The following is a 14,204-nucleotide window of genomic DNA, read 5'->3' on the forward strand; positions in this document are numbered from 1 at the left end:
TAAGGTGAGGCTCGGACCGATCAGGTCACTGAGTCCCGGTCCAACCGGTCGGACCGGCCGGTCCGAGCCGAGTCTTAAAACACTGGGATAAAGTGAACTGGTGGTTTTAGCTGGTGGAGGTTGCTGATTAGTGGAAGAGGGCGTGAGTGGGCCTTGTGGAAGGTTCTTGAATCTGGAGGATAAGAACTTAGCTGTATTTTTGTGGGGCCATATTTTTGTTTTTGTCTAATGGTTACTTTCATGCTTTGTTGGCTTTGTAGAATCAATTGTTTCATTATTTAATTCATTAATAATTGGATTTTTTAAGTATTTGAATAATTGCTCAAATGATTTTAGGATACTATAGTTAAGAAAATAACTTTTTATTTTATCTCAAATCTATTGACACCGTCTTTTAAGTTTTAATTTGGTACGACGAACCTTATTACTATGGAGTGTACCTATATGTTTAAGGTGAGTGTTTAATTGAGAAGGTGACATATTTGTCATTGCAACAGGTTATTCACGTAATCACGTCGTAATAGCCGCAATGCCTGCAACTGCAGTACCTGCAACCGCAATTTAAAACCTAGGTCAGACATCAGGTGTGAGCAGCTAAGCTTAAATTTAACCTTGCCCAGGCTCCACGAAAATCCTGGCTCCGCCACTGATTACTCTGTAACTAGGTCTAGCATCTGCTCTGTAGTCGCAAAGGTATGCCAGCCGAACGGTGTGAACAAATCTCTTGTGTTCTTCATTGCTTGCGATTGTCTGTTTCTCCCTCTAGTATTCTTCTAGTATACAGGTTGTTGTTCTAACAAATAGGACAATGTTCTGTAAATTCTACATCGTGCCCTCTTTTATAGAAAAGAAAAACCATGTAAGCACCTGACTTGTGTACAAAATGTTCTTCTAACTCACATTAGGACCCATTAGAAATCAGGATATGACTAAAGCAGAAAAAACTAGTATAAGTTAAAAGGGGGCAACAAGCCAAACAATCTTCACTATAGCCCACAACCAAACAAATGCTAGTTTTCTCTATCACTATTAATTATCATCCATGCATGTAAGCCACTTTGGTTTGTCAAACTTTGTAACTATTTGCAGTCCAATCCGCATTCCTCCAGAATTGGACCCTCTGACTTGGGGGTGAATGGATCAATTCTCACCCACAAGACTGAGAAGAAAGAGGCAAGTAAGATTGACCAAACAAGAACAATAGTGGGAGTCCTGTTATGCCTACCTGTCATTCCTTTGAGAAATGGATACAAATGAAGAATCACCAAAAGGGAAAACAAGAGTTTCCCAAGTAGAGGCCCCCATGATGCAATGCCATTATTTATTGCATGAGAGACTCCAGCAACTACAGCAATTATGTTTAGTATCAGCAATGTTGTTGGTATGATTAGCAAAGTGGTAAACTTCAAAGCAAACATCTCAGAATGCTCCTTGTCATCATCTACTTTTGGTGTCACAATGAAGTTTATATTTACTCCTGTCAAGGATTTGAACAGCCCTGCAAACACAGCATATAAATGTGCTGATACCCCTCCAATCACCCAAAACTGCTCATTTCTCCACCATTCCCCAACAGTAGCTCCACTCCATCGCATCTCTAGCATACTCGTTGCGAAAATGCACATGAAAAGAGACACAAACCACATGCCACCTGCTTTACTTAGCTGCAATGCCAATAATATTGATAAGCATAGACGTTTTTTAGAGCACCACAGCAATAGAAGTGGTGTTTCTACATCTTACAATTTGGATTAGGCATAAGAACTTATTTAGTCATATCTTTACTCAATGTGAGATCTCTCAACACTCCCTCTTACACCCAAGGTTGGACATATGAACCGTGAAATTTGCAAGACTGTGTGGGCGGGTGACCTAATTATGGGTGGCTTAATAAATGAATCTAGAATAGACTCTAATACCATCTTTGAATTTGAGTTTGGAGTAGCTGTATCTTTATAAGGACTTAGTAACTTACTTAGCCATAAGTCAAATCAATGTGAGACTTCTTAACACTACAATTCACTCTATATGACTCTAACTATGTCCAAGGTTCCTAACTTCCAATCATAATGAGAAATTAAGAAAGTGAACAGGTCTTTTGGACATAAAAAACTTCATACCTCAGGAACAATAAACTTCTCAGTAAGCAAGCAAACTGCAGGAAGGGTACAATATGCCACCAAAGGAATTGATGTCAATGGATATACTGTAGCATTTATGTAAGAAATGCGCCCTAACCACTTTAGTCCTCCTCTGTATCCATGCCAAAGAGGGCAATGTTTACTCATGAATATTTCAATGGATCCAAGGGCCCATTGAAAGACTTGTTGCAGACCATTAGAAAGGTTTCCCGGGGAAGATACTTTAAATGCAGGTCTTCCAGGAATGCAAAATATAGATCTCCATCCATGGCAATGCATTTTGAAGCCTGTCAAAGTATTTTCTGTAACCGAACCATAGATCCACCCCACCTGAGTGATTAAAATAATTTTTATAGAGGTGAGTCCATGGTTACAACATGAGCAAGAAGATTGATTTCCTTCTAAGTTTTCTGATTTTTTTTTGCAGAAACAACTTTTAAAATCTGTTTTCCAAAAAAATTAAAGAAAAAAATTGTTCGAATGAGATGTTATCTAAAGGCTAAAAGCCTACAATTTAAAAACTAAAAAAAGTAACAGAAAATCCTATCAGATACGTGGGATTTTAACTTTTAAATTGAAAATGAGAACTGTTTTTAAGAACAAGTTACTTGTGAAAAACTTCATATCAAATAAGTGTTTCTTCTTTTCTGACTAAAAACTGTTTTACAAAACAGTAATTAAGAAGGGTTTTAGAAGAGGATAATGATGTAAAGGATTTTGTTACCTCTTTTCCCCATTCTGTTTTTGCTTCATAGCCATAGCTAATGACATGTATGGCTTCAGTAAGTTGAGAAGCAAGGCTTCCATGTTTTAGTGTCCCATCATCACAATCCACCAATTGAGTGGATGCAATGAAAATAGGAGACTGTCCAAATTTTCTGACAAACTTCTGATTTGAGATTGGAGCCAAAGTTTCATCTTCAAGGCCTAAATTCAAGGCATTAAAAGTTTAGATAAGATGAGTGATATACTTACAAAATCAACCGGATTCCTACTTCATAAGCCTATTAAAGGCATCTTTATTTACACAATGAAGTATGAGAGATTATCAAATAAGCATGACATCATTGGAATTTGATACAAGTCTCAGAACCTAACATTTTCTTCCCTCAAGAACAAAATTATTTTTTGAGAAGTAAAAGTATTTCTCCTAGGATTTTTAACTAAAAATAACCATTATATATGTACAATGCTTATGAAGACTAGATGTGAAAATTTTACCTTTAGTGCTAAGTTCAATAGACTTTTCAGCTAGTGATGCTTCAGAATGTACTTTTCTGTGACTGGTCTCCATTGTCTCTACCTTAGATTTTTTCAACTTCTTCTTCCTCTTTCCCATACAACACCATCCACAACAACACTTGGACCAGCAATTGCATGTCTTGGTTGGAGGCTTCTTTTTTCTTGGAGCATCAAAACCATAAAGTGCTTGCCTTCTGAACACACACCCTATCCCAACAAATGTAGGTCCTTGGATACCATCCAAACCTTTCATGTTAATCTGAAAGGGAAGAGAGTTAGCTTAATATAATTTCCATTTAGAAGGAAAAATAAAACATTGAGTAAGTTGTTTTCTTTTTGAGAGTATGAGAAGAATTTTCATACATCAAAAAATGTACTTGTTTGATATGCATGTTGATCATTGCTGTCAGTGCCATCAAATCTCTGAGAAAACTGAACATAGCAGACCTTTTTTCCTAATAATGGATCCATCATGAAACACATTGCTTCTCTTATTGCCTTGCTATTGTTGATGTAATTGTCATAATCCAAGTTCAACAAAAAAGGTGAGTTGGAAAGCACAGCTGACACTCTGACCTGTTTGATAGTATATGTTCAACAAGGAAATATATCAGAAAGTCTGAAGCCCTAATGTTCCTTGCATCATCAACTAAAAACGAAGGAGAACTTCATCTAGTTTCTTGTCACCCTCTTTTTTTTCACATGAATATGTTTAGTTCCTCATTTTATACTCAAATTTGGTCTTGATCCCTACCAGCTAATTTTGTATGGTTTTGATTTGATCCTATTTTTACTAATAACTTTGGTTTCAGTCACCATATTATAATGTCACTGTTATCTGATGATGTGGCTAATAAAGGGCTATGTAACCATTGCCACGTGTCCAAACTAAACTTATATGACCTATATTACTTCCAAGTCAAATGTGATAGCTAGCAATTTTAATAAAACAATTTCTTAGGATTGAGAAATGATAGCTGAAATTTCTTTTTCATAAAAGAGTTAGTCATTGATTTGATTTGGAAGCAAAATAGGTAACATAGAAAAGTGGTAATGGTAATGTGACTCTTTGTTAGCCACATCACCGATTAATAGTGAAATACTAGAAATTAAACCCGTGCGTTGCACGGGTAACGCACGGATTTGTATTAAGTTATGTGTCTATTATTTGTAACAATAATATATGTAATATAAAAAAATTTATTCAACAGTAGATAATTAAAAATATGATAAATGTAATGAAATGTACACTAATGTTTTAGTATATTAAAGCACATGTTTTATGTTGTGCTTTAATAGAAATTATTTCCAGTTCATTTGGTGATAATATGTTCCAATAGTAATGCACTCTCAATAATAAGAAAAAGTATGAAAATATATAATTAGAGTTGAATAATTTAGTCTGTGTTTGTGTAAAATCTTTTATAAAAGAAAAAAGACTTTTATAAAGTGGTATTTATCTCTTTCTTTCATGTTTTGGCCTGGAAAGTAGTACTTTCAGTTGAAAATTTATGAAAAGTGTGCTAATGAAAGTTTAATGTTGAAATATTTTTGTCTCTTTCTTCCCAAAATTATTTGTTAATAAATATTATTTTCTTATTGAATTTATTTTTAATATTTATGAAATACAAAACTCAAGTAAATTTTGTTCTCTGCTAGGGTTTCATGCCCTGCTGCTGGTGGCAGCACTTCTCTCCCTACTGCTACTTCCGAGGACGACGACGGCGAAGGCGGGGGAGCGGCGACGGACAGAGATGGTTCAACGCCCTTGAAATCGAAAGGCTCTCATCCCAAAGGCGACTCGTACCAGAGGAGGACGACAGAACCTCCGTTCAAGGCAAGTAGGAATCGCGACCCAGAATGGAGGAAGGAGGAAGGTTCTCAAGACGGCGGCATTACAGGGAATCCCGGCGGTGATTCGAACTGGAGAAAGATGATCGGACCGCTCAAGGACCCAGCGTCTAGCAGAGGAGGCGTCTCAGACTGGAAGAACTCGATTCTTCCCTCCATCTTCACTCTCTTTGTCGATGGAATTCCAGACCGCACCGACTATTACCAGATTCGTGGGTTGTTTGCTCAATTTGGCAGGGTTGTTAATGTTTTTGTTCAAAGACAGAGGAAAATCGGAAGACTGTTCCGGTTTGGGTTCGTGAGGTTTGCTTCCCTGGAGGTGGCGTCGAAGGCCATTGACTTCCTCAATGGGTTCCGCTTGGGGGATGCGGCTCTTTCGGTGTCTATGGCAAGGTTTCCCCGACATGGTTTGGAGGTGCACGGGTACCAGGGTTTGGTGATGGAGGCTGTTGGTGCTGCTCGCAGAGAAGTGCTGCAGTTCTCAGAGGATGAAGACTTGATGCTTCTTGGGCTTGATAGAGGAGACTTGGTGATTTCTGATTTATCTCCCATGGTGCTTTTCCCTGAACTTTCTGTTTGCAGGTACTCTATTTCTGATGTTGGCCATGACTCCTCTGGTGCTCCCCCCTCTCCCCCTTTGGAGTTTCCCCATGTGGCTGTAGATGTGCTTGTTGGTCCTTCTGAGCAACCTCTCACTATGGTTCTGAAAACTCCGAGGGGTCGGGGTAGACCTAAGAAGGTTGTGCTAGCAGGAAACAAGTTGCAAAGCCGGTCTGAAAGCTCTTCTCGGGTTGAATTAGAAGTTAGCGGCACTGCGGAGACGGAGACGAGGTCTGGGAGAGAGCTATTGGTGTTGCCAGGGGAGCTGTCGGAGCCCTACAGTGTCATGACTCGGGCGCGGAGCGCTATTCTGATGGGGAAACGCTTAGGTATGGTTTACGATTACACAGACGAAACGGCCCACAGCATGATTGCAGCTCAAATCATGGCGCGTAAGTAGTTTTAGTTTTTAGTTTTAGCAAAGGAGTTTCTTGGGTGTTGGCGGGAGCTTGGGAGTTGCTTGGCTTTTGGTGGGTTTTTCTAGTATTTGTAAGGGCTTTTAGTTGGTTTGTATAGGCTTTGGGTAGATTGGGTTGGGTGCTATATTTTTTGGAGCTGTTTTTACTTTTGCTAACCGGTGTATTTCATGTCTATTTCCTCATTAATATATTTTCTTCTTTCGAAAAAAATTTTAAGTATATGGATGTTGTTATTTATTATAAGTAGTTGAATAGTTTTTACAATATATATATTTTCAATTTTAAGTTTATTATTGTTTAACATATTTATTACAAAGTTTTTTGTTTGTTTTGCTGCTTTTAATACAATGCAACACTTGAGTTTTGCTTTTGTATTTAATGAAAAAACTCAAGTGTGCTTTACACACACACATATATATATATATATAGATTATAAATCGGTGACTGAAATCAAAGTTACATTTAAAAATAGGGACTAAAACCATAAAAATTAGATGATAGAGACCAAAATCGAATCTGATGGAAAATTGAGAGCCTAAAAACTTACTTACCAATGCATTGAGTGCTCCTGCCTTTGTTTGGTGATTGAATTTAGGCCTCATTTCTCTAGAAACATATACCAGGCGTGGCAATTCATTTCCATCCATGTCACACCCCCCACTTTCTCCTAAAAAAACCTGATGAATGATTGAGATGGACCATCATAAAGTTATGCAAAAATTGCCTATTGCATATTTGGAAATCTTTATATATTTGAATATGAGGTCAAGCTCTATTATGCCGAGAAGTTTATGTGAGTAATTTTTAGGTGCCTGAATTGATTCTCCGAAAAATAAGTTGGTCCTAACATGCAATATATATGATGTGATTTTTGCAAAAATAAAATAGATATGATGATATGTTCTTTATTACAAACTAACCTGTATCATTCCTGGATGATCACGAACATTGTCTCCAGGCCATGGTGTTCCATCTTGCATTGTCCACCCTTCTTCTGGAACTTTCCTAGCCTTTGCAACCAGAGAATTAATTCGAACTCTGAACTCTTCATATTCTCTCTGCATTACAATGGAAACAAATTTTTAGTTCTTTTGCATATTATGTGAATTTTTACCAACGGGTGATTGTTCAAACGGTAGATTTTCCTTAAACAATATCTCGAATTTGAGTGTTGTGTATGAAAAATTTCCCCGCTGGAAGCTCCACCAGGATGTGGATGTTCCTAGCTCGATTAGGGTTATCGATGATAAACCAAGGGATGGAAGCATCTTTACCTTCATTGCTCTTCTCTCTTTCACAAATGATGGTTGCACCTTATCTGTTAGATAGTTAATTTTCTCAGCAAAGTACCATTCAGGAGCCCTTGGCTCAATGCTGAACTTCTTACAGAAAGGAACCCATTTCCTTGCAAATTCAGAAGTTTCAGATAAAGCCTCAAATGTTAATATTGCTGCTCCATCATCAGATACATAACATGAAACCTTTTCAGCAGGATAATCTACAGCTAGAATTGAAAGAACTGTGTTTGCTGTCACTAGAGGAGGTTCTTTTAGTGGATCAACACTAGTCACAAATATATCAATTGGAGAAAGTTGTGAAGGTTGGCCTTCCTTTTCATACCTATATGAACAGGTAAAAAATTATTCATAAACTTGAAAAGAAAACACAATAAAGGGCAAAAGTATATATATATATATATCAGCATGTCTGAATTTCCTGTCCCACCAATGAAATTGTCATATCCATTAAAAAATGACATGAGTAAGGCAGCTACACATTTAACTTGGTTGTTTTTAATTATTATGTCAATATGTCATTAGGGAGACAAGAAATTGAGACACAATTAGGAGATAAAAAATTCCAATACAGATCAACATCTTCTGTCACTAATGGTGTCTCAATTTGTTGTCTCACCAATGAAATATTGTCATGTCAATTAAAAAAGACCGAGTGAAGCAGTTACAAACTTATGTTTGTTTTTAATCGAGAATGAGAAACACTCAAGGGCACATTATATTTCAACACAACCAAAGTTTGTAGATTACTTGCCTCAAGGAAAGCCTGTCCAGGTAGGTTTCCCTTGTGACAGGAAGCCACTTGGGGAGCTGGTCTAGAATCCATGAAAGGGTGAACCACATCTCACATATTACTGACACAAACCACAAAGCATAGGCATTGTCTACTGGGTGCTTAATTCTGTAGTGGAAGAAGAACCCAAGAACAACGAGTCTAATTATTATGATCAAACGGTAAGGGTTAATTTGACTGGATGGAATAGGCAACTTTCTTGACAGTGGTTGTCTTGCTTCATCCATTCTGAGAATAAAAAGAAAAGATACAATCCCATAAGAAAATATAAATAATCTTTATAGCAATATTCACTTAGTTAATATGCAATTTGTCCTGAAAGTGATCACAAGTTGTGTTGTGATATGCTAATTTGGTCCCTGCCCCTGGGATCATATACTCCAGTCTATTAACTTCTTTACAAATCCTGTTTTTTTTTTGTCAAGTAGGTAACACATGTCACTTATTGTGACACTTGTGTGCCACATTAACTAATCCATTACATATTGTTAACTATATAGTTCATGGAAGAATCAAATAAATAAAAAGATAAATTTATGAAAAAGTTACACATCCGGTGACTTATTTGTGCACACTTACAACTACTAAAGCAACACAAATTGCTAATCTCAGGATCCAAATGGAATATTAACATATAGGGCTGTTTGTGTATGCTTTTGATAAAAATTCAAATTTGGAAAATAAATCTAATTATTTCTTTAAGCTAATTTCAGTAGCTTTAGAAAAAAAAATCAATTATGGTTTAAGAGGGTTTTAAGGTTACCTGATTTCGGTTTTAGAGTCTTATCCTTAACAAATCTTTAAATCAACCAAACATATTCATCAAATGTGTTTTTGATGTCCTTAAATGTAATTTTATGTAAGAAAAACACTTATGTTTTCATATCCAAACAAATTAAAATCACTTTTTAAAATGAAAACACTTTTTATATGTGTAAACAAACATAAATTAATTTGCGTTTAAAAAAAATCCTAAAAATAGAATCAACTTTTCATTCAACTTCAAAAGCACTTTCTTTTAAGCAGTCACAAACAGACCCATAATTTTTACTTAATGCTAAGAAAATTTAGGGAGGCACTTACAGAGGAAATTCAATTATTTCATCATCAATGACCTTGTCCATGTCTTCATTTTCTTTTTCTTTTCTCATATTACCGAGTTTACCCTGTCTTTGCTTCCATATCTCCATCCTCTCTTTCCAAGCAATACTTCCATAGCCATAAGCAGCCAGGTCCTTAGAAGGATCCATAGGTCTTGCTTGCAGTGTAATTATGTCCTTGCCCATGCTTGAACTAGAAGGAACTATAGCATGATGATCTTCAGATATTTCGTCATCCTTCTCCAGTAGGTGTGTTGGATCATGCATGCATGCAAAAGATAATACATAACAATCTAGAACAAAATGATTTTTTCCTTTTTCTTTATGTCATGGCTACGTGGAGATTTAACATTAACCTATGGCTATGAGTTCTTACAAATTAAGCAAGATTAATTCCATTCATAATTTCATACTAATTAACATTTTCTACAAATATTTTGCACAGGGAGATAAGAAGAGAACAATGAAAAATGAAGCGACATGAGACATGAGTTAACATGGTGGAGATAAGAGAGATGAATAAAAAATAAGTTGTAGATAAGTGTAATAACTACGGGTAAAGTAGGGAAATGTTTAAAAAAGTCTACTTTTTTTTAATTTTTTGTCTTTGTTTTTTATTTCGATTATAAAAATGTCACTTTTTTCACTTTCAAAATTGTATTTTTATATAGGAAACCGTGAAATAATAAAAAGTTGTTTTCACGGTTTTCTCTAAACAACTTTTAAAATAGAAAATGTGTCATTTTTATAATTAAAATTACAAATGAAATAATAATTAGAAAATGTATTTTTAATTAACTAAAACTTCCGTGAACAAAATTATTCATTTTCCTTACAGCCACTTACACTGAGTTTGGTTGTGAAAAGAATGTGGGAGGAATTTAGGAAAGAAAGAAAGAAGAAGGAAAGATAAAGCATTAGTTACCTCAGGCGGCATGGAGATCTTCATATCTAGTTTATTTGGTCCTTCAAAATTGAATTCATTCTCCAAGTCATCAATGCCATCCTCCTCTTCATCCCCATCAACTCTAGCACACCCTTCCAAACTCAACATACATCCGGTCAGTAGAGAAACAAATGGGGTATACTTATCATTAACACTTCCTTGGTTAATTGAATTTTGGATTTTTTATGAGCAAATGTTAGTTGTTAGTGATGTTAGTAGTTTCTTCACGTTTGAACTTAGACTCCTTCACCCTTCATTTCCCCGTCAAACTCTTATGCCCCTTAACTCTACTCTTATGTCTCTTAACTCTTACTGCCTGAGTTAACCCTTATGAACTGGTTTTTTTGTTGATGAATGCTAAATTTCAAGTTGATTAGAGATATCACAAATGAAATATAAGTCACACCTTTTTCAGAATAGAATTAGATTTAATTCAAGTTCTATAATGGTATGTTGTACATTGGTTAGAGATATATGACTAATGAAGTACTGGTACATAATATAATGGAAGGGCGATCTTCACTTCTGAATTAGTTTTTAAGGTAGAGTTATCATAATCCAAATTCTAACAATCTATCTATCTATCTATTATAATATAGGAATTGTGAAGCGCACAGTATTAGAATGACAATTCAGCTATTCCTTCCTTGCCACATATGTATTTTTGCTGACATGTCACACTCTATGCATTCAAAACCTTTTGCCTCTCTCAAGTATCAGTTCCCTTTGACACACCTCTCTTTGTATTTCATTTAATTTTCTATTTTCTACTTGACATACCCGCTGCCACTTGAAACGCTTAACTTAATGCGAGGAAATGAAAATGAAAAGCATATAAAAATATGACTAAAGGCATTTTCTGTTGAATTTTTTCCTTGGAATGATAATTCAACTTCATCACAAAAAATGATAGAGGTTCACTTGGAAAGTAATGTCTCTAATTCCTGGAGGTTCACTTGAAAAGTAGCAGCCACTCAAACGCATCATGCTTTATTCCCAATGGCGTAATTTATGTTTCCTTGGATACTTTGACAAACCAACGAAAATCAGAACATCAAGGACTCCAACCGCCCCCTCGGCAATAATTTATTTTCTATGGTTACAAATTCAATTGTTAATTGTAACAAACAAATTGTTGCGTGTTGTTTGGCTTTTTCAGTTGTTCCCATAGAAGTTATGAAGACCTTATTGTTGAAGGAAAAGTTATTGTTAAAGGTTTTACCCTCGGGTTTGTTTGTTTCCTCTGCAATGATTTTTCTTCATTCTTCACATTAGTTTTTAGTTTCCTTTTATCTAAACTTAAAAACAAGAAAGAAATTTTATGAAAAAAGTACTTTTGTGGTGTGTCGTATGCATAATAGACTAGAGTGGATCATGCAAGTATGCTTATGCGATTTCGCTCTTTTGTCATTACAACTAGCTATCTGGATGCATATATCTATGAAGATTGTCACATGATTAGATTATCTTTTTAAGTTGAATTTGTTGTGGTGATCAACTATAAACAAATGTGAAAGGAAAAAAATACAACTGTCAATATCAGAAATGAACAATGCATAATAAATTATGACAGTTATAGTTTCTTTCCAAAATTCATTCGAGCTTCCATAACAATTATAGAATAATTTCTAAACATGTGATGTACTTTTTGTAAATTCTTGATTAATTGACAAAGACAAACAAATTTGATTCCATTAAAGCTAAATGTCATTTGTTGGTTAGATCGCTACTAATGATTTATATATGTTTCTTTTCATGCACTTCAATTGTAATGGGTTTGAGAGCTGTGATTCGTGAATAAGTTGTCAATCAGTAAGTACTTGAAGACCGGTAGGCAAGCTGGATTGGTCTATTATGTACTAATTCCACCTCCGCGTGAAAATGATCATTACTGGGTCTTAATAACTTTCTCTAAAGAAGTTTTATCATTCAAGTGCGTGAAATGACCTTTGCCTCATGAAGAACAAAAAATTATTTTAAGTACCTATTCAGTCACAGGTAAGACAAGGTTGGATACCTCTTAAATAGTTTTATGCATGTTGGAGTATCACAAAGACTTAAGTTGTAAATATTAGTTGTTAACAATGCATATACATATCCACAAAATTCCTTGGAGCTCACTACTTGCGCGCATATATATATATATATATATAGCGCATATATATATATATATATATATATATATATTAGTTGTTTAACTTGGAGTAGACACTTTCGGCTGGGGGACTTCTTATTTGTAAATTTTTGTGTTTGACTAACTAAATGTTTCAAAAAAGAAAAAACTAAAGGTTTTAGTTGATCGAGTTTTGATTTTATATCATTTTGGCTTAAGTAACACACATACAATTAAAGCATTTTGTGAGGATGAACACAAACTTTTTGTAGATGGAAGGCAATCAAAAGGAACATCTTCACTAACTTGATCTTATCAATAATGAACTTTTCACGTAGTCTATATACATTACAAAGATTGCATGATTTCATCTAACAAATCAAAATTATACAAGACGTTGATATTATTATTCAAAATTTAATACCCTAAACTTCATTCTTTTTATTGTCATCAAGACTTAAAATATTACCAAGTCAATATTTGCCCGCGCAACCGCGCGGGTTACCATCTAGTTATTATGTATTTTTTTTTTAGAGATGGAAAAAAGTGTCTTCAATTTTTATGGTTTAACCATCAATGTCCTCTATTGAGACAATCACATTCGACTCGGGTGTGGTGGTAAAGGTTAAAGATGTTCCTTAGAGTACGTCTCCTAAGAATTGAACTTTTGACATTAGGGGTTTAATTATAAATGCTTTCGGCTCTAATTACAATGATTAATATACTTATATATTGTACTTACCCTTGAGACGCTTAAATCTGGTTTTGCATTGTGGACAGATTTTACTCCCTTCCCTGCGTTCATACTCATAACAGTTTCTACAAACAGGAAAGCCACACTCATTGCAGGCCACAAAGAGATCACCATCTGCATTAACTTCTATGTCATCTCCACATAGTTGACATATTTGACAATGTAACTCTTGGAACTCTCTCTGCTGCACCACACCCAAAAAAACCAACACGCAACATGTTATTGTCAATTCTCAAATTGTATGTCATTATGAAAAAAGAGAAAAATAATTCTGCTTTGTGACAGTAAAAAACAACCACAAATTGCATGTGTTACTAGTTTCACCAGAAATCTCGTGTCCACCAATATATGCTTATAATACCACTTTGTATAAGAGATGATTATACTTGGTTACTTACAGCAAAGTCTCCATCTTGACGTATGATAATGAATTCATTGCTGTTGTGAGAACCTGCAACTAACCCCAAATTGGTCTCCATTTGGTGCTGATGGATATGATCACATGTAACACTAGCTATACCTTAACATTTCTAATTTTATCACACACTTCCTTTGCACCATATTTATAAATCCTTTGCCTTTCAACTCAAGGAAGATATAAATGCACTTTACTTGAGAAACAGAGAAGCAATGTTATTCCTTTTCAACCAAAAAAACAGAACAAAAAGTTTACAACTAATTAATTATATATTAACCGAATTAATCATTATTCTTTTCTTCTTTTTTATTTCATCTCTCACTCTTCTTCTTGAATATCCCTCTCTCTTTCTCCGCCCAATTGACACATTTGCTTCTTAAACCTTTTTGTTTTTGTTATGTTCATTTATAACTCCGCCAACAAAGCTTATGCGTCATCATGTAATAAGCAAAAAGTGAAAGGGTCTTTACACATGTCTTGTGGATATAGCTCTGTGTCATTGTCTATTATATTTAGGACTTGTAGATCCATT

The 14,204-nt window shown here is 35.1% G+C and overlaps 1 protein-coding gene across 2 annotated transcripts; it reads right to left on the minus strand.

Annotated features, from left to right (window-relative positions):
• Positions 1 to 811: 811 nt before the first annotated feature.
• Positions 812 to 13,860, minus strand: LOC130745726 (probable cellulose synthase A catalytic subunit 3 [UDP-forming]). 2 transcript variants are annotated; one of them, XM_057598094.1, is made up of 13 exons: positions 13,653 to 13,860; positions 13,243 to 13,435; positions 10,367 to 10,479; positions 9,425 to 9,678; positions 8,303 to 8,569; positions 7,528 to 7,873; positions 7,174 to 7,311; positions 6,805 to 6,930; positions 3,747 to 3,959; positions 3,363 to 3,642; positions 2,866 to 3,068; positions 2,121 to 2,471; positions 812 to 1,664 (listed from the first exon to the last, which is right to left on the minus strand). In XM_057598094.1, the coding sequence occupies exons 1-13, from the start codon at positions 13,731 to 13,733 to the stop codon at positions 1,080 to 1,082; spliced, it is 3,150 nt and encodes a 1,049-aa protein (XP_057454077.1). In that variant the 5' UTR covers positions 13,734 to 13,860; the 3' UTR covers positions 812 to 1,079. The 2 variants fall into 2 exon arrangements, with proteins under 2 accessions (XP_057454077.1, XP_057454076.1); XM_057598093.1 differs by having other exon boundaries at positions 13,243 to 13,438; positions 13,653 to 13,859.
• Between the last annotated feature and the right edge of the window lie 344 nt (positions 13,861 to 14,204).

This window comes from Lotus japonicus, chromosome 3 (genome assembly GCF_012489685.1).
Source record: "Lotus japonicus ecotype B-129 chromosome 3, LjGifu_v1.2".
Classification (NCBI taxonomy): Eukaryota; Viridiplantae; Streptophyta; class Magnoliopsida; order Fabales; family Fabaceae; genus Lotus; species Lotus japonicus.